The sequence below is a fragment of the Aotus nancymaae genome, unplaced genomic scaffold (assembly GCF_030222135.1).
Source record: "Aotus nancymaae isolate 86718 unplaced genomic scaffold, 86718_ANA_hifiasm-v0.15.2.pri h1tg000028l, whole genome shotgun sequence".
Lineage (NCBI taxonomy): Eukaryota > Metazoa > Chordata > Mammalia > Primates > Aotidae > Aotus > Aotus nancymaae.
The window spans coordinates 10,679,129-10,700,285 of record NW_026988441.1 but is presented as its reverse complement, the minus strand read 5'-3'; the positions used below and the strand labels follow the sequence as shown (position 1 = coordinate 10,700,285).

The 21,157-nt window shown below is 42.7% G+C and overlaps 1 protein-coding gene across 3 annotated transcripts in view; it reads left to right on the top strand.

Annotated features, from left to right (window-relative positions):
- Window positions 1-190: 190 nt before the first annotated feature.
- LOC105713046 (zinc finger protein 223) overlaps window positions 191-21,157 on the top strand; it is a 41,392-nt gene continuing 20,425 nt past the window's right edge. Inside the window, exons 1-5 of one of the 3 annotated variants that reach the window (XM_012446540.3) lie at window positions 191-341; window positions 5,152-5,234; window positions 8,865-8,991; window positions 9,239-9,331; window positions 14,372-19,831. In XM_012446540.3, the coding sequence (XP_012301963.2) occupies window positions 266-341; window positions 5,152-5,234; window positions 8,865-8,991; window positions 9,239-9,331; window positions 14,372-15,582 (1,590 nt within the window). In that variant the 5' untranslated portion in view covers window positions 191-265 and the 3' untranslated portion in view covers window positions 15,583-19,831. The other 2 variants (XM_064381205.1, XM_012446534.2) reach the window with 2 other exon arrangements.

Genomic DNA, 21,157 nt, shown 5'->3' with positions numbered 1-21,157 from the left:
ACTCAGGGAGAGAGAAGGTCGACTCACAGGGTCACAGGCCACATTCCCCACCGGGCGCTCAGAGACACGGGATACGTTCCCGGTGGCCATTGCGGTGTGCGTAGCCAAGGACCACAGTGGAGTTCAACGCTTCCCCCTGAAGGGTGAGATTATAGACATCTTCCTTTCGCATTTGAGGAAGTGGAATCTAGACACATTGAGTCGCGGGCAAGGAGGCTCAGGCGGGTGGACCAGTGAATTCTAGGACGTGTAGTCCATCAACTCCATGGAGTGGCGGACCCTTTGGCTCAAGCCGTTGAACCGGGGAATTCTGGGAAATGGAGTCCGGACGCTCTGTGGAGGTGCGAGCACTTCCGGTCTGTGAGCGTGTGGTTGCTACTTTAGTTAACCGCGTAGTTTGAGCCATTTCTGCGTCTGGCTGATACTTCCGGACTTATCACCTTTGCTTGGGTTTGTAACGACCCAATGATCGATGATCCAAGCAAGGGAAAAGGAGCCTTGGCGGAGAGCGGAGGTTTGAAGTGGCGGGGAATGGGCTTTTGTTCCGGTCCACGGAGCTTTCTGGCATGCGGGGGCTGTGCTCGCGTCCCGGGGGGTGGAATTGGCGGGGTCCTCTGTGTCCTGCTCTGAGCGTTTCCAGGACTTTGACCTCTCAGCCTGCCTCCCTCCACCCTACGTGTGCGACCTCTTTCTTGCCGTGTGACGAGTGTTACACAATGTCCTTATTCCTTCCATTGCTGTTTTTTTGGGGGGGGACATTAGAACCATCCTATAGAATCGTTTTGGGGAACTGAAAGAGGTAACGCAAATGAGAACCTTAAAGCAATCCCTGCCACTTGGTGACTGCTGGTCTTTCGTTAACTTCTCCGAAGCGGTCAGGTCCCCGGGTGGGGTCATAGCTCCAGATGCAGGGGCCCTGGTCCTTCTAATTCTTACAGGACGCTGGATGATCCCGGGACGCCTTCTGACCTCATTTTAGGAAAGCGATAGTTGAGTCCGCCTTCCAGGAAGGAAAGGGAGCATTAAACATTTGTGGGGCACTCGAGATGCAGTCAGTGTGTTTCACAGCTTTCGCCTTCCCCAGCCTGACTTTTCCAATAGAGTCGCAGGGAAGGGACTTCTTGGCTACTGAGGGCAAATCTCTTTGTGCGTGGTCCTTGGCTTGTTTTATAGAGATATTTACCTCAACCGAGAGTGTGTAGGTGTGCCCTCCTCGGGCATGGGTGTTGATAATCATGAAGCCGTAATCGGTAACTTCATTCTAAGTGCTTTATACAAATAAATTTAGGCCACACCGTGGCGCTGTGAAGTATTGCTTTTCTCTGTTTTAAAGATGAGAGTGAGACACAGGGTGCGTAGCACCTAACTAGTGAGAGGTGGAACTGGGGTTGTAAGCTAGGCAGTCCAGGTCAGAGCCTGAGCTGATCATCTCTTTTCTACATTCTCCTTGAGGCAGAGTAACTAGCTAGAGGGAAAGGTGGGGAAAAGCAAGTTAGGACATGACTGAAGGGACCTTGAGAGTAAGGCTCATGGGCTTGGACTTCTAGGAATTAAAAAAAAATTCTCAACTATTTGGTTTCACTTTTTATTTTTATTTTTATTTTTTTTTTTTTTGAGGCGGAGTTTCACTCTTGATACCCAGGCTGGAGTGCAATGGCGCGATCTCGGCTCACCGCAACCTCCGCCTCCTGGGTTCAGGCAATTCTCCTGCCTCAGCCTCCTGAGTAGCTGGGATTACAGGCACGCGCCACCGTGCCCAGCTAATTTTTTGTATTAGTAGAGACGGGGTTTCACCATGTTGACCAGGATGGTCTCGATCTCTTGACCTCGTGATCCACCCGCCTCGGCCTCCCAAAGTGCTGGGATTACAGGCTTGAGCCACCGCGCCCGGCCCCACTTTTTATTTTTTTATTTTTATTTTATTTTATTATCATTATTTTTTTTTTTGAGACGGAGTTTCGCTCATGTTACCCAGGCTGGAGTGCAATGGCGCGATCTCGGCTCACCGCAACCTCCGCCTCCTGGGTTCAGGCAATTCTCCTGCCTCAGCCTGCTGAGTAGCTGGGATTACAGGCACGTGCCACCATGTCCAGCTAATTTTTTGTATTTTTTTAGTAGAGACGGGGGTTCACCATGTTGACCAGGATGGTCTCGATCTCTTGACCTCGTGATCCACCCGCCTCGGCCTCCCGAAGTGTTGGGATTACAGGCGTGAGCCACCGCGCCCGGCCCTGGTTTCACTTTTTACAAGTATTTTGTATTGTTGTGGAATTATGTCATTGTGGTGCAGTCTGAAACGAGAGAAATAGGAATAGAAAAAGTGTTTTAATTACCCATGAATCCAAGATGTAAAGATACAACCTGTCTCAGGTTATATGCCTCAAGGGCAACATGACTTACTGGGTAGTTCCTCCCTAACTCAAGATATTATCTTTTATGGATTGGAGTAGAACCAGTGCTAAGCTTCTGATTGTTTCTTCAGTCTGTCTTTGTGTCTATTTGTATATTTGTTTATAAACATTTAAATAAAATTGTTGTATTTTAATGTGTTTTCCCATATGTCTTTAACCGTAGAAAATTTTAAATACTGCTAACAGAAAATAAACTAGTGAGGCCGAATGCGGTGGCTTATGCCTATAATCCCAGCACTTTGGGAGGCCAAGACAGGTGGATCACTTGAGATCAGGAGTTTGAGACCAGCCTGGCCAACATGGTGAAACCTGTCTCTACTAAAAATAAAAAAATTAGCCAGGCATGGTGGCACATGCCTGTAGTCCCAGCTACTCAGGAGGCTGAGGAAGGAGAATTGCTTAAACCTGGGAGGTGGAGGTTGCAGTGATCTGAGATCACACCACTGCACTCCAGCCCGGGCAACAGAGTCAGATTAAAAAAAAAAAGAAAGAAAGAAACTAGTGTACTTTGTATTATATAATTCAAAGTTTTATTATTCCCATTATTATCCTTATGACTATTTCCTGATATTTAAAATATTTTCATTTTTATATGATTTAAAAGCTATAGAAAAGTTGCAAAAATAGTATAAGGAATTCTCATATACTCTATCCAAATTTGCCAGTTGTTTACATTTTTCCTGGTTTCTTTGTTGATGACCATCAGCCAAATACCACCAGGAACATAACTAACCAAAGACAGCTGATTATAGCTTTCTGCAGCAAGGAAGTCCACATACATGGTAAATGTGGGGTGTTTTGGTAAGAGGCATTTAGGAAGGGATGGAATAGGATTTCAAATAACATGCTAGATAATAATAGATATTAAAAATATTGTTATCTATTGCGTATCAGATCTGTTAAAAGACTGCTAGTAGTTGTTACTCATTAGATAGTATTGGATAGCATATTACCTAACATCCTGTTATCTAATCTACATTTACATATTTAAATTTGTTCATTTTTTTTCATTTAAAGTCCTGTGCCAGGCACAGTGGCTCATGCTTGTAATCCCAGCATTTTGAGAGCCAAGGCGGGTGGATCACCTGAGGTCAGGAGTTCAAAACCAGCCTGGCCAACATGGTGAAACCATGTCTCTACTAAAAATGTAGAAATCAGCCAGCTGTGTTAGCACACGCCTGTAATCCCAGCTACTGGGTAGGCTGAGGCAAGAGAATATCTTGAACCTGAGAGGTGGATGTTGCAGTGAGCCAAGATCACACCACTGCACTCCAGCCTGGGTGACACAGCGAGACTCCGTCTCAAAAAATAAAGTCCTTATGACTGTCCTCTGCCCCACCCTTCACCTGCAACCCCATTCAAAGTCCAGTTTATGCCTTGTGTTTAGTTGTCACATTCCATAGTTTCTTTAGTCTGGAGAGATTCCAGAGCCTGTCTTTTATAAACGTGGGTTTTTGTTGGTTTGCTTTTTGTTTTAGTTTTTTTGCTTTGGAGTCTTGCTCTGTCGCCAGTCTGGAGTGCAGTGGCACGATTTTGGCTCACTGAAACCTTCTCATGGGTTCAAGCAATTCTCCAGCCTTAGCCTCCCAAGTAGCTGGGACTACAGGTACGTGCCACCACACCCAACTAATTTTTGTATTTTTAGAAGAGGCAGGGTTTCCCCATGTTGGCCAGACTGTCCTGAACCCGTGGTCTCAAGTGATTCAAAGTGCTTTGGTCTCCGAAAGTGCTGGGATTACAGGTGTGAGCTACCACGCCCAGCCGGTGTTTATTTTTTAAAAAGTCAAGTTATTTTGTAGAAAGATTTCATTGATACATTTCATGTTTAGTTTCAGATTATGTATTGTTGGTGAGGATGTCACACAAGTGATGCGGTTTCCTCTTTATTGCAACGTAACAAGGTTCACATGATGTTGGTTTGTCCGTTCACTGGCGATTTCCACTATGTTCACTTGGCCAAGATGATGTCTTTCAGATTTGTCCACTATAAAGTTACCTTTTGTTTTTTTTAAATAAAGTTTTTTATTGGAAGATACATTATTGGTGAGCATTCTACTAAAGATGAGCTTCTAGTTCTCTTCATTTATTCATTTGCTTGTTCAACTCTAAGTATTCCAACAATATGGACTCAATTCATTCTTATTAAGGTAAATGACATGTGGATTAACAATTATTTTTTTCAACTCTATTGAAGTATATTTAACTTATGATAGCATTCACTCATTTCAGGAGTACAGTGCTCTTTAGGAACTTTGTAAAGTGGAGTAACCATCATCATAATTCAGTTTAGTTATTTTTCACCCCCAGTTGGACTCTTCATGCCCATTTATAATTAAATAGGCATGAAGAGTCCAACCCCAAATCCAGAGCAACCACTAACCTACTTTTTCTCTTATGTATACATTTGCCTATATGGACATTTCACATAAATAGAATCATACAATCCATGGATTTTTGTGACTGGCTTCTTTCTCTTAGCATGTTTCCAAGGTTCATGCATGTCATATGACGATTTGCTACTTCATTTCCTTTTTATTAGATTCCATTATATGGATATGCCATGATTTTTCTGTCCATTTATCCAGAGGAAGGCATTTTGGTTGTGTGCAGTTTTGGGGTTAGTATGAATAACGCTGCTGAGATCATTCATGTGCTAATTCACGTTCACATGTCCACCTTGCTACACAGCATCCCCAGCCACCATTTCATGTTTCTCTTTTTGCTGTCTGGCATTTTCCAGGCATGATTCCACCTTCCTTCATGCTCCATCACTCAGGACTCCGAAGATTCCAAAAAGTAGAAGGAAAAATGACCACATTCAAGGTGAGTAGAGCTTGCCTCTCTTGCTATTAAAATTCCTTTTTATTGCTCATATTGTGATATATTTTTCTCTGTTTTGGGAAGACTCAAGGAGGAAATGGGCATTTGGGGACCTACTATGTGCCAGTTGCTTCCTTTGTCTCTTTTTTGTTGACTTTGCATTTGGTTTTTGGTTTGGGCGTTGTTTTGTTTTTTACTGTTATATTATGGAGTTGAAAAATTAGTTGAAATAAACAGTGTTCCCACTTACCTCCTTGCTCTCAGATTAGCCTGTTTTTCCTTCTTGTGCTGTTCTTCATGTACATTCATAACTGTATTTTCATTGATGATGGAGTTCATTATGTGAAGGGTGCTCTATATACCAAGATAACATGTCCTTCTGGTTTTCTTCATACCTGTCCATCAGATAGTGAGTCCCCCATTCTGTGGAGGCTCACATCACACATGTTGGTTCCATCCCTCTTAGATGCCCCAGGGATCTTCTGACCCACTTCCTGAGTCTTCTGGCCCCAGGAATGAGCTATTATTTAAGGTATCTCAATCAGCGGATCACATGCCAAGCTCCTGTGTTTTCATATTCTGTCCTTTCTGTCTCAATCCATGTGGCCAGCTCACATCTGTGGAGGGGTGTCCTGTGTCCCATTTATCACTCTGTCTTGCTTATAAATATCCAGCTGCTATCCAGCCTGTGCCCCCAGGCTGCCATCCCTGCACTGGGCCAATTGCCCAGGATATAAGTACTCCCCTTTTGCCAATCCAGAGTTCTGTCAAATTGGACCCTGCTTCCTGCACCAATTCCATGAAACAGGTTCTCTAGTTACAGACTTGGTGAGTCTACCATGACAGAACACATTCATAGATGAGAAATTACATAAAGCAGATTTATTATATATAGGTTACAAGGGACAACAGAAGCCTATCCACTGTAAGCCAGTCCCCCAAGGCTCAACAAGGCTACCTAGAGTGGGTGGAATCAGGACTGCACATGCCCCATTTGCACCATAGCCTCCCCAGCAGCTGGGATTACAGGCACCTACCACCACGCCCAGCTAATTTTTGTATTTGTAGTAGAGATGGGGGTTTCACCAGGTTGGCCAGGCTGGTCTTGTACTTCTGACCTCAGGTGATCCACCTGCCTTGGCCTCCCAAAGTGCTGGGATTACAAGTGTGAGCCACCCACCTGGCCAAATGTACATTTCTATATGATAATAGAGCTTTGTCTCTTCTCAAATGGAGCCTGTCCAACTTCATTGGTAGGGTTGGACATTTAAGAGTTTTAGAGGGTTACTTACAAGATGTTACTTTCCCTAGGAAGGACATGTACAAAAGGGCCCAGGTGAGAATGGACAGTTTATGTCACACGTGTGCTCCAGTGATAAGATGCACTGTCCTCATCAGTGCCCAATAGCAAGCAAAGAACTGCCATTTATACAAGCATTCCTTGTGGCTGCCTTAGGCAACATATCCAAAATTTCAGAGGCTGGTGCACCTCAGTATCAATGTTTTGTTTTCACAGACTCTAGTCAGTACACATGCAAGATGTGGACCTTGTACCTTCATTAGACTAGCATTTCCCTCTTGATAGGAATGGCAGGGACCTAGAGACCTGGCTCCATCCCTAATTGTGCTGTTCTTTTTGGGACGGAAAAATCTGTCCTCCCTCACCAGCAATCCAGAATAGCCAGATAGCATGTCCTCATGGTATTGCCCATACCTGTCCTTCAGATCACGAGTCTCTCTGTATGGAGGCCCACATCATGCTGATTGGCTTCCTTCTTCTTAGCTGCCTCAGAGAACCCACTTCCATTTCCAGAGCCCTCTGGCCCCAGAAATGTGCAGTTACATAAAAGCCCCACAATCAGTATATTACATGCCATGCTTCCCTGCTTTCATTTGCCATCCTCGCTTTCTGAATCCATGCAGCCAGCTCACACCTGTGAGAACAACTGCTCCTACTGTATCTTGCTACATTTTCATTAACTCATAGGCTGTTGCCAGCACTCCAGAGGGGTGACCTGTGCCCCACTTATCACTGTTTTTCCGGTAAACCATCCAGCTGCTTTTCAGCTCCTGTGACCCCAAGCTGCCATTACTGCCCTGGGCCACAAGTTAGGGGGCATTACTGCTCCCCCTTTGCTAATGCATGGTTTTGTCCGACCAGACCCTGCTGTGCCAATTCTGTGGAGCAGGTTCACTGGTTACCAACTTACATAAGTTGAGTGGAAGGGTACGCAATACATGACTAATTACATGAAGCAGATTTATTACTTACAGGTAGGCAGCAAGAGAAAACAAAAGCCTACAGTTCCCTGTGAGCCAGTCCCCAAGGCTCAGGAAAGCTGCCTGGGGTGGGTAGAGTCCGAATTGCATGCGTCCCATTTGCACTGCAGCTGAGGCACCCCAAAGGGCAATCTGTCCCGGATTATATGCCTGAAGGGCAATATAATTTACTGGGAAGTTCCTCCCTAATTTGAGATGTTATCTTCCCTAGGAAGGACATGTACATTGCATTTATAGCACATTCTATGGTTATTATTGAGACCTATTAGCAAGAAAGTGGGGAGAGTCAATCTAAGGTCATACTGAAAATTGCCCAGTTACCCAAAACTTGTTTGTTGGGCAAATATTAAAGAAAAGTGGTAGCATCCAGGGTTAGACTATGAGAGATAACAATGAATGTTACCAAACAAGATTGGGACTGAATTACTAACTGTTGCTGGGGTAATAGGCAAGATTCATTGAAACCTGTATATGTGTAGCCTAAGACGCAGCATTTAAGAGTTTTAGAGGGTTACTTACAAGTGAACTCAATGAGTGCACAAAGAAAAAATACAGGACTTCATTTTCTTTTCTTTTCTTTCCTTGCTTCCTTCCTGCTTGCTTGCTTCCTTCCTTGCTTGCTTCTTTTCTTCCTACCTTCCTTCCTATTTTCTTTCTTTCTGCCTTTCTTCCTTCTTTCCTGCTTTCTCCCTTCCCTCCCCTTCCCTCCTTCCTTTCCTTTCCTTCTTTCTTTTCTTTCTTTCCCTCCCTTCCTTTTTTCCTTCCTTCCTTTCCTTTCCTTCCTTCCCTTTCCCTTCCTTTCCCTTCTTTTCCCTTCCTTTTCCTTCCTTTCACTTTGCTCCCTTCCCCTTCCCTTCCCTTCCCTCCCCTCCCCTCCCCTCCTCCTCTTCTCTCCCTTCCCCCATCCCCTCTCCTCCATCTTCCCCCTCCCCTCCCCCTTCTCCTCTTCTTTTCCCCTTCCCCCCTCCCTTCCCCTCTCCCTTTCCTTCCCTCCCTCCCTCTTTTTCTCTCTCTCTTTCTTTCTTTCCCTCTTTCTTCTTTTTTAGATGGAGTTTCACTCTTGTCACCCAGGCTGGAGTGCAGTGGCACAATCTCGGCTCACTGCAACCTCCACCTCCTGGGTTCAAGCGATTCTCCTGCCTAAGCCTCATTTTCATCATTACATTTCTGGTGGAGTTCAGGAAAATCAGTCATTATCAGGACACTAACAGAATAAGTAGGAAATCTGTAAGTTGATGTATGTCTCTCAAAATCTAAAACAACTTTACGCTTGTCTCTCACGCCAGTGCAATGCTACTGTCTCCCAACAGTCCTTGGCCATATGATCGAGGTGACATCTGCTTGATGTTGTAGGAGGCAGTGACCTTCAAGGACGTGGCTGTGTTCTTCACTGAGGAGGAGCTGGAGCTGATGGACCCTGCCCAGAGGAAGCTCTACCGAGATGTGATGCTGGAGAACTTCAGGAACCTGCTCGCAGTGGGTGAGGACAGGCACCCTCTTTAATGGAATGCCAGGCCCCAGGAGTGGTTTCTTATCTTAGGGTGTTCAAGTTTGAGTGTGCCATGGGAACCTAAATTTCCAGTAAATTTTGCTTAGCTATTAGGTTGGTACAAAAGTAATTGTGGTTTTTGCCATTGAAAGTAATGGTACGCCGCAATTACTTTTGCATCAACATGATACTACCTTGAACGTGTTGGGATTAAGCATGTGACTTTGCCTGTTCACAGGGCATCAGCCATTCCATGGAGATACTTTCTACTTCCTAAGGGAAGAAAAGTTTTGGATGATGGAGACAAGAAGCCAGGGAGAAGGGAATTCAGGTAAGAACCAAGCAACTGTGTGTCCTTGCATGTGATTCTCCCATCTGTGTTACTTCTGTCCATGCCCATTTCCAGCATTTTGGGGTAAATGGCTGAACCTGTTTTCTGGACTATTACAACCTCCTCCCTGCTGGTGCCCCACTTCCACCCTCCTGCCATCCATTCTCATGGTAGCCAAAGTTCTCCTTAGGAAATGGAAGTCACGTTGCCATTCCTCAGCTCAAGAGCCTCTCTGGCTTCTTGTTTTTCTTAGTGTTACAACCTCTTTTTTTCTTTTTTTTTTTTTGAAACAGAGTCTCGCTCTGTCACCAGGTACCAGGCTGGACTGCAGTGGCATGATCTCAGCTCACTGCAACCTCTGCCTCCTGGGTTCAAGCAATTCTCCTGTCTCAGCCTCCCGAGTAGGTGGGACTACAGGTGCACACCACCACGCCTAGCTAATTTTTGTGTTTTTCAGTAGAGATGGGGTTTCACCATGTTGGCCAGGCCGGTCTCCATCTCTTGACCTCGTGATCCTCCTGCCTCGGCCTCCCGAAATGCTGGGCGAGCCACCATGTGAGCTACTGGGCCCGGCCGTTACAACCTCTTTAAGTGGCTTTTGTAGACCCTCTGATCTGCTCTTCATCCCACACTGCCTGACTGCCTCTCCTGTCCTCTCCCCCTTGCTCCATCTTTTCCAGGCACATTGTCCTCCCTGCTGTTTCTCCATCCTGCCAAGGACACTGTGTTGCCTGTTGTGACCAGTGAAGTAAAACTCAGCAGACTGAACAAGAAACACTTACCTTTCTCTTCTGTAGGCCTGAAGTCTGACACATCTAACTGGGCAAATGCAAGCTGTCTTAGGGCTTTGTTCCTTTCTGGATGTTCTTGGGGAGAAGCCTTCATTTTGGTTTATCAGTCTCTAGGCACTGGCTACACTCGTTGGCTCTTGTTTCCCTTCCTCCATCTTCAAAGGCAGCAACGTTGCATCCCTGCCCATTCTTCTGTAGTCATGCTCCCTCTGCCACTCTTCTCATGTCGTCCACTTTCAACTTTCGGGTCCCTTATGATAGTATTCATCACTCCTGGATGATTCAGGATGACCCTTCCACTTTCTGCTTAGCTGACTAGTGACTAGTGACCAGTGACCTCAATGGCATCTGTAGTGTAATCTCCCTTCTGTGTAATGTAACATGTTCACAGGTTTTGAGGGTTGGATGTAGACATCATTCAGGAATGATTATCTACTATAAAAGCTTATGCCTCCAGGCCCTCACTTGCTCTTCTCTCTGATTGGAATACACTGTCCCCACAAAACTTAGACCCCTCCTTTAGTTTATGCTGTGCTTTGCTCAGTTTTATTATCATGGGAGAGGTCATCTCCAGGCCCTTTATTGAAAATACTATCCTATCTTTACGATTCTCGGCCTGCATGTGTTGCGTCTCATGTAGTTTTGTCTAGTAATAGATCGCCTCTCCCCTTTGCAGTGTAATCTCGAGAAGGCATTTATCTGTTTCTTTATGACTGCATCTTCAGCACCTAGAATACTCTTGGTACATGGCAGGTATCTGTAAATATTTAGTATTCTTATGAATGAATTAATGGATGAAAGGACTTTACTGTCTGTAAGAATCATGGAGAGAGCTAATAAGTGACAGACATGCCAGAATGAATGTTACATAGTCATGCCTTGGTAGCCATGGGGTTTGATTCCAGGACCAACTTGTGGATACTAAAAGCAACGGATGGTCAAGTCTCTTACACATGTAAAGTATTTGTATATACCCTATGCACAGCCTCTCATATACTTTACGTCATGTCTAGATTAGGCATAATACCAAATGCAATGCCTCCCCTTCACTTTATTCACATGGATTCAATGTATATGACTCAGAGTGTGAGACATTCAAGTTTTGCTTTGCGGAACTTTGTGGAATTTTTTTACCAAGTCTTTTTGCCAAATCCTTTTTTGCCAAATACTTTTGATGTTGGTTGAATCCATGTATGCTGAACTCATAGATATGGAGGCTGACTGTAGGTTGCAGGACAGTTTTGTGGGGTTTTTTTTGAGATGGGGTTTTACTCTTATTGCCCAGGCTGGAGTGCAATGCTGCCATCTCAGCTCACTGCAACCTCTGCCTCCTGGGTTCAAGCGCTTCTCCTCTCTCAGCCTCCCGAGTAGCTGGGATTACAGGCACATGCCACCATGCCTGGCTAATTTTCATATTTTTAGTAGAGACGGAGTTTCATCACAATGACAGGGTGGTCTTGAACTCCTGACCTCAGGTGATCCACCCACCTCAGCCTCCCAAAGTGCTGGGATTACAGGCGTGAGCCACCGCTCCTGGCCAGGACACTTTTTTTTTTTTTTTTTTTGGTCTGTGCATGGTTGCTTATCCAATTTCAACTTTCTTAGGTTCCCTTGACATGACTGGCTTTCTGTGTGTGCAGTTGACCCATATCCCATGGAAACTTCCAGGCACTGTTTTCATGATCACACTGAGAAACATACCTTCCCTGGGGCTGATGCTGGAGCTTTCCTTAAAGACCATGTTTATGTCTGTGAGAAATTCTTTATATCTGTGAGCTAAATGTTTCTTATATTTCTGCATGTTTTTCTTCAAAAAATGTGGTGTCTATTTCTGCATCTTTATACAAATTTAATTGTCAGAAATGTGAAGGAAATTAGATTTTACAGAAATTTCTCTTTATTTTATAGAGATGTAGTATTGTATTTTAATCTGGTGAACTTTATGACGTGAAAGGAATTGGGAAACTGCTCTCAAAATGGAAACCTCCCAAAGGAGACTCTCCCTTCTCTTTAAACACCTCTTATTTACAAGTGACAGCATGTTAAATATATCCATGTACTACTGTGTACTGAAAGGTACATACTTACCAATTAGTATTTTCCAAGATTCAACCTTTAGAAGTTTTCTTTCCATTGGAAAAATTTACCTAATTCAGGACTTGGTAATATCTTGACAAAGTTTTAAACATTTTGTGAGCATGAGCCGTAGTAAGAAACACATCTTGCAATATGACCCAGAAAAACATTTGCCATGTGTGTAGGTGTGTGTGAGTGACTTTAGTAGGCAATTCACGTAATGACGTTTTTCCTGATTTTCATAATGCTGCAGTAATTTTCATTCTAGTTCTTTTTTTTGTAAATGTTTATTGCAGGTTTTAACTTTATTTCAGCTCATTGAGCCATAGTCTTGAATAAAAAAGTTATAAAGGCCTGTTTATCTACATCATAGGCTTTCTTTTCATTCCACGTGATTCTTAACAACTTTGATTGTCAGTGGACCCCTGGAAGGACAGCCTTTCAGCTTCCCCTCAGAACTGCAGTTGTCCGTCCCTGTACTCTTTCAGATAACCAAGTTACTGTCCATATGAAAACAGAAAAATAAGGTTAAGTATTTCTATACATGTGTAAAATTATTGTGCAGGAATACCTTGAATGTGTAGATATTAAACACTCTGAGGTGTTTGATGTTTAGCATTGTGAAGAGTTCAACCAACTTTAGTGGGACGTTTTATAGAGGACTGCTCTCACTTCACACCAAGTGCAAATTTGGCAGTTTTTCAAAACTATCTTCATGTCAGGTAATTTGCTGGAAAGACTCTTAGAATTCACTGAATGCTTTTATCCTCACAGTTACTGATTCTTTATTATTATTATTATTTTTTATTTTTTTAAAGATGAGGGTTTCACCATGTTGGTCAGGCTGGTCTTGAACTCCCGACCTCAAGTGATCCACCCGCCTTGGTCTCCAAAGTGCCTGGATTACAAGCGTAAGCCACCACGCCCGGCCAGTTACTGATTCTTACAGGGAAAACTTGCATGTTATATTTAACCAAGAGAGAAACCAAATAAAACAGAGTCCAGGGAAGTACCAAATGCTTATTTTCTATCGTATTCTCCCAGTGGAGTGGGGTATGTTACATTGCCAGGATTAGCATGTGACTTAAACACAGATAACTCCCAGTCAGGGAAATTTACCTGAGTGCTGGGATCCAGAGTAATTACTGGGGCTTCATTACATAGCCATGATTGGCTGGTTGATTCCCATGTGGTTATTTAGTCTCCTGGTTCACTGATTCCCTGTGAGGTAAAGCCTCTCCATGAATCACACTGTTGTTCTTTCTGACATGAGGAGTACCACCTCCCATACCCCAAAAGAGTGGCCAGTACAACCCTAAATAATATCGTTTCACTATCCAGAGTTACCCAGGTTTTACCTTCAAGCACAGAGACTCCTCTCAGGCATGACACTTCAAGAACCTAGAGATTACCTCTCAGATGCTGAGGACAACATCCTGACCTCTTTCAAGTTAGGTTAACTTCTTTATAAGGATATATAACAGACAAATATACAAACTATTTATTCTTTTATTACTTCTTAAAGTTCCTTTTGGTTCATATTTCACTACGTATGTAATATTTTAGCTTTATAATTTACCACACAAAATTTTACCACAAAGACTGACTAAAAAATTCAGTAGAAATAGCAATAAGTGAAATGTACGTAATTTTTTATTTTTATTTTTTGAGATGGAGTTTTGCTCTTGTTGCCCAGGATGGAGTGCAATGGCACAATCTCGGCTCACTGCAACTTTCGCCTCCCAGGTTCAAGTGATTCTCCTGCCTCAGCCTCCCTAGTAGCTGGGATTACAGGCATGCACCACTACGCCTGGCCAATTTTGTATTTTTAGTAGGAATGCGGTTTCTCCATGTTGGTCAGGCTGGTCTCAAATTCCCGACCTCAAGTGATCCACTTGCCTCAGCCTCCCAAAGTGCTGGGATTACAGGTGTGAGCCACCACACCTGACATATATTAATTTTTTAAATATGTATTTTATTTCTATTCAGAATTTTACATATGAGACATGGTGTGGTTCTAAACTGGTCTCATGCAAACCAGAAACTAGAGTGCACTTGGAAAACAGAAAATGAACGTTCATTAAAGTTAAATGCCACATCCTAAATGTGAACTCTTGAAAACACTGAACAAAGACTTGACTCGTCCACATGTCTTAATTCTGTGTCCTTATAGGAGGTAGGATTCAAACTGAGACAGCGACTATTCCAGAAGCAAGAACACATGAAAAATTTTCCTGCCAGAAAATTTGGGAACAAATTGCAAGTGACTTAACCAAGTCTCAAGATTCCACCATAAATAACTCTCAGTTATTTGAACAAGATGACAGCCCCTCCCAGATTGAGGCAAGACTATCTACAGTTCACACAAGAGAAAAACGTCAGGGTGGAAAGTGTAAACAATCCTTCAGTGATGTTTCCATCTTTGATCTTCCTCAGCAGTTATACTCAGGAGAGAAGTCTCATACATGTGATGAGTGTGGAAAAAGCTTCTGTTACATCTCAGCTCTTCATATTCATCAGAGAGTCCACCTCGGAGAGAAATGCTATAAGTGTGATGTGTGTGGTAAGGAATTCAGTCAGAGTTCACATCTGCAAACTCATCAAAGAGTCCACACTGGAGAGAAACCATTCAAATGTGAGCAGTGTGGGAAAGGTTTCAGATGTAGATCAGCACTTAAAGTTCATTGCAAATTACACACAAGAGAGAAACCTTATAATTGTGAAAAATGTCGGAAGGCCTTCATGCACAATTTCCAGCTTCAGAAACATCAGAGAATTCATACTGGGGAGAAGCCATTCAAATGTGAAATATGTGGTAAGAGCTTCTGTCTTAGGTCAAGTCTTAATAGGCATTGCATGGTGCACACAGCAGAGAAACTGTACAAATCTGAGGAGTATGGAAAAGGTTTCATTGATAAGCTAGATTTGCATAAGCATCAGATGATTCACAGAGGACAGAAACCATACCATTGTAAAGAATGTGGGAAGAGCTTCAAATGGTCGTCATACCTTTTGGTCCATCAACGAGTCCACACTGGAGAAAAGCCATACAAATGTGAGGAGTGTGGGAAGGGCTACATTAGTAAGTCAGGTCTTGACTTCCACCACAGAACCCACACGGGAGAGAGATCTTATAATTGTGATGACTGTGGGAAGAGCTTTAGACATGCTTCTAGTATTTTGAATCATAAGAAACTCCACTGCCGAAGAAAACCATTGAAATGTGAGGACTGTGGAAAGAGGCTTGTACACCAGTCACACTGTAAAGACCAACAGAGAGACCACAGTGGAGGAAACCCATCCAAATGTGAGGACTGTGGGAAGCGCTACAAGAGGCGATTGAATCTGGATATAATTTTATCATTATTTTTAAATGACATATAAGTTATACGTATTTATGGAGTACAGTGTGAACTTTGATACACGTATATAATGTGTGCTGGTTAAATCAATTTAATTTGTGTATCATCCGAAACATTTATGATTGGTGTTAGGAAAATTCAGAATCTGTTTTTTTGGATCTGAAAACAAGTTATTGTTGATTATAGTCATCTTTAGTGCTGTAGAACATTAGAAGTGAAATTGTGAGGGATTTTGAATAGAGTTACAGGATCAGCAGCCAGAGAGAGGAAAAGAGAAGGAGAGAGGGATTTTTCTTGGGACTTGAACCCAAACCAACTTAGTCCAGGGGAGTGTTACAGTCCATCCCACTGCTTGCCAGGTTGATCAGGCCTGCATAGGCAGCCGTTTTGATCCATCCTGTATGGATGTCTATTCAGGTAACTCAGACCAATAAGAGGGAAACTGTACCACCCATTCCTCATGAATGTCTATCCAGGCATCATAAGCCAGTAAGGATTAGGAAAGGAGAGGCAAAGCATCCTGAGTGAGAAAAAACGATAGGAAGAGGAAAGGGAGAAGACAAAATGGAAGGGATTGGCCGGGCATGGTGGGTCATGCCTGTAATCCCAGCACCTTGAGAGGCCAAGGCAGGTCGATTGCTTGAGTTTAGGAGTTCAAGACCAGCTTGGGCAACATGAGGAAACCCTGTCTCTACAAAAAAACACAAAAATTAGCCAGGCATGGTGGCACATGCCTGTAGTATCAGCTACTTAGGAAGCTGAGGAGGGAAGATCACTTGAGCCTGGGTGGCAGAGGTTGTAGTGAGCTGAGATCACACCACTGCACTCCAGCCTTGAGTGACAGAGTGACACTGTGTCTCAAAAGAAAAGAAAAGAAAATTATTGCCTGGTAAGGGCAGAGGCAAGGAGGTCCATGAGGCTGGAGAAAGCCACCCATTGTGGTAACACTGAATCAAAAGTTCAGGCAGGTGATTTTCAGTCGTGAAGAAATCTTGTCCAGCTATCCTGTCAGCTCACATGTCTCCCCCTCTGGGAGAGAAAGACCCCCCTATGTCCCATGATCCTAGACAAATCCCCAAAGAATATGCTACCGACCATATGTTCCTGGGCTCTGCAATAGAAATTGAAATGAGGCTGAAACAGTTTTCTCAGACAAGGCTTCACTGGAGCTTATGCCCAGATAAGGCATAAGAGATAAGGGAAGCAGCACAAAAGAGAATTTCCTGACTCCTTTCAAAGAGCTCATAGGATTGTTTATTTGGCAAAGCCTGGGAATTAACATCAGGGATAGGGTATGAAGGCTGGGCTGGGCAAAGAACATGACTGGTAGAGCATGCAGGTCAGCATTACCTGGTTGCAACGGTTATCTTGTGTAATGGGCCGCCTGGTGGTCTGGGTGGTGGTAACAAGGCTGTAAATCAATTGTTTAGCATTTCATCCTCAAGTGAGACACTCTACAACTTTGGTTATCACCCAAGGCCAGTTCCTGGAATTCTTAGCAGTGAGGTATAGGTGTGAGTTTTGTGATCATTGGGAATGAACGCTATAGTCAGGGGAAGCTGAAGCCAAGCTCTGTCTCTACTCTGTCTCTTAGGCAGAAGAGTTCTATTGCAAGTGAAGAAAAGGCTGACTGGAATCACCTAACACAGAGTCAAAGCCCCAAAATCAAATCCAAGACATGTCCAGTTTGCAAATCCACATTCAGTTATGTGAAAGGAAGCCCAAAACTGAATGAGAGTAGACCCACATTTCAGAGTTCTCCACAGGAAACTATGGCCATGAACCTGTGTGACTGTACTCAAAAGGAGAAATAATCACTCTTTTTGGCAATGGCTGAATCCTTATTGTCAAATGGTACATTAATATGATGATTGGACCCGGTGAGGAAAAAGTAGAAAGTAATCTAGGCGTATTTGTAAGACACATGCAAAGCAGAAGGAGAGAATAAGTCCTATAAATATTTATAGGACTTCTGCCTCAGTGAAATTTCCATGAGTTCACTGATGCGAAACTATTGAAACTAGGCCAGGCACAGTGACTCATGTCTGTAATCCCAGCACTTTGGGAGGCTGAGCTGGGCGGGTCACTTGAGGTAAGGAGTTTGAGACCAGCCGGGCCAACATGATGAAACTCTGTCTTTACTAAAAATACAAAAATTAGGCCGGGCGCGGTGGCTCATGCCTGTAATCCCAACACTTTGGGAGGCTGAGCTGGGCGGGTCACTTGAGGTAAGGAGTTTGAGACCAGCCTGGCCAACATGACAAAACTCTGTCTTTACTAAAAATACAAAAATTAGGCCGGGCACGGTGGCTCACTCCTGTAATCCCAGCACTTTGGGAGGCCGAGGTGGGCGGATCACAAGGTCAAGAGATCGAGACCATCCTGGCCAACATGGTGAAACCCTGTCTCTACTAAAAAATACAAAAATTAGCTGGGCGTGGTGGTCGCATGCCTGTAGTCTCAGCTGTTCGGGAGGCTGAAGCAGAATTGCTTGAACCCAGAAGGCGGAGATTGTAGTGAGCTGAGATTGCGCCACTGCACTCCAGCCTGGCTCCTGGCGACAGAGCAAGACTCTGTCTAAAAAAAAAAAAAAAAAAAAAATTAGCTGGGCGTGGTGGCGGGTGCTTGTAATCCCAGCTGCTCTGGAGCCTGAGGCAGGAGAATCTCTTGAACCCAGGAGGTGAAGATTGCAGTGAGCTGAGATTGCACCACTGCACTCCAGCCTCGTGACAGAGTGAGATTGTCTCAAAAAAAATAGAGATATTCCTTCTAATCTAAGGTATAGGGCAAGTAGCATATGATGCTTCCTACAGCCAGAAAAAAGGGTCCCAATGCCTGGTGGCCCTGCTCAGCTATTGGAGGCTACTTATTCTTTATTGGGGTGTGCTACTCTGCTTTTTATGAGTGACCTGAAATCATTTTGCCTCAGTTTAGACAAGGTCGTGCAATATGTCCCAGCTGTCATGTAAGCGTCTCTGCCAGTTGGATCCTATGACCCAGGAGAGCCAAAAGTAACTGAAATATCAGAAACAGATAGTGATGTTTGGAGCAATTGGCTGGCCACAATTGATGAATCAAAACACAGACACATAGAATTTTGTAGTGAAGCCCTGAAATCCTCTACATATATTTACTTTTTTTGGGGGGGGGGTACAGATGGGGTCTCACTTTGTTAGCCAGGCTAGTCTTGAACTCCTGACATCAAGTAGTCCTCCCACCTTAGCCTCTTAAAATGCTGGGATTACAGGTGTGAGCCACCACACCTGGCCTACTTGTTCTTCTGGGAAGCAGCTTTTGGTGTTGCTAGTGGCCTTAGAAATGACAGAGCACTTAACCATGAGCTACAAAGTTAGCATGTGAGGCCAAGCATTCCATTATGAATTGGGTATTGTTGGCTACTCCGTATCTTTAAATTGTGTGTGCACATTGGTATTCCACTTGGAAGTGGTATATACGAGAATGGTTTGGAGCAGGTCCTGAAGCCACAGGTAAGTGTCCCTAAGGCCCATTGTTCCTACTCCTGCTACAGTACCTTCAGAATGAGTGAACATGAAGATAAGTCATAGGAAATTATGTCTCAGAAGCAAAAAATAATAATAAAATGAGTAAAAATACACAAAACCCAAGGCACCATATATACATTATAGGTATCCTAGGAGGAGAGAGAAAAAGTCAAGAGAGTTTTACAGAAATAAAGGCTGAAAACTCGAATATGAAGAACACAGTATTCTGTAAATCCAAGCTCAATGAATTTCACATAAGATAAAATCAAGGAGACCCAATTTTTATTTTTTATTAAAAATTATTGGAGGACAAAGCCAAATGAAAATTTTGACAGCAGCAAGTTCAAAATGATTTGTCATGTACAGAGAATCTTCAATAATGTCAGCAGATTTTCAGCAAACATCTTAGGACAGATGATATATTAACTGTTGAAAAAACAAAAAACACATCGTTGTCTACTGATAATTCAATATTCAGCAAAACTACTTCAAATACGAGAGATACATTCATACTTTTGTAAAGAAACAAAAGCCAAGATAATCCATTACCAGAAGACAATTTATATGAGAAGTTATAAAGGGATGCCATCAAGTTGGAGTGAAAGGATCCTAGACAGCAACTTGAAATCATATGAAAACATAAACATCTTAAGTAAAATTACATGAACGATGTAAAACCCACTATTTTTGTAATTTTAATTTTTACTCCACTTTTTATTTTCTACACTATGTAACAGGAAAATGCATAAAAATGATTGTAAATCTGTGTGAATGGGTACACAATGTGTATAGCTGTAATCCATGATACCAGTCACATAACATGAAGGGAGGCAGAAGCTGTGAAGGAGTAGGGTTTTTGCATAGGACTGAAGTTAAGTTAGTATCAGTTTTAAATAGATGGTTATAACTTTAGACCGTAGCATGTAGAATGTTAGGTTTCTTCAAATAAAATATCAGTGAGACACACAAAGGGAAATGAGAAGAGATTCAAAATGTATCACTACAGAAAAAGGACTCAAAGGCAGGCAGTAATGGAGGAAATTAGGGGCAAAAAGGCAATAAGACATTTAAAAAATAACAAAATGCTTTTTAAGTAACCTTTTCTAAAAATAATGGGTTTAGTGTAAATGAATGAAACTACTCAACCAAAAGATGTTGATTGGCAAAATCATTGAGGAATCGGTATCCAAGTGTATGTTCTGCACAGGGATTTGCTTAAATCTAATGACATGCATAGATTGAAACTGAAAAAATGAAAACAGTTATTCCATATAAACAGTAATAAAAAGAGAGCAAGGGTGGCTTTACTAAGGGCTAAGTTAGACTTTAAGTGAAAAATTGTTAGAAGAGAGCAAGAAGAACATTCTATGTTGCCAAAAGGGTTATTTCACCAAGAAGACATAACAGTTATAAACATATGTGCACCAAACATCAGTGCTCCTAATTATATAAAGCAAATACAGACTTGAAAAGAGAAGTAGCTACCCAATAATACAGTGGACTCTGCGCCACATGGATTTGAACTGCATAGGTGCACTTATGTGTCAATTTTTTTCAACCAATCGATTGAAAATACAATATTCATGGGATGTGAAACCCACATATATGGAGGGCCAAGTTTTCATATACATTGGTTCTACCAGGCTGACTGCAAGACTTGAGATTGTATGCATTTTGATATACCAGGGTTCTTGGAACCAATCTCTCATATATATTGAGGGACAACTGTACTAGGACACTTCATACCTCACTTTCAAATATCCAGACCAAAGATAAGTAAGAAAAAAAAAAGTAAGGAAATAGAGGATTTGAAGAACATTATACACAAAATTGACCTAAAAGACATATACAGAATAACCCACACAACAACAGAATATACATTTTCTCATTTGCAGATGGAATATTCTCTAGGATAGACTATATATTAGGCCATGAATCAAATGTTAATAAATTTTAAATTTTAATATAATAAATATTTTTTTCCAATTACAATCTAGATTACAAAAACTAGAAATGATAGCAGCATTAAAAGTGAAAATTCACAAGTATGTGCAGACTAAACACATTCTTAAATAACCTATATGTAAGAGTAAA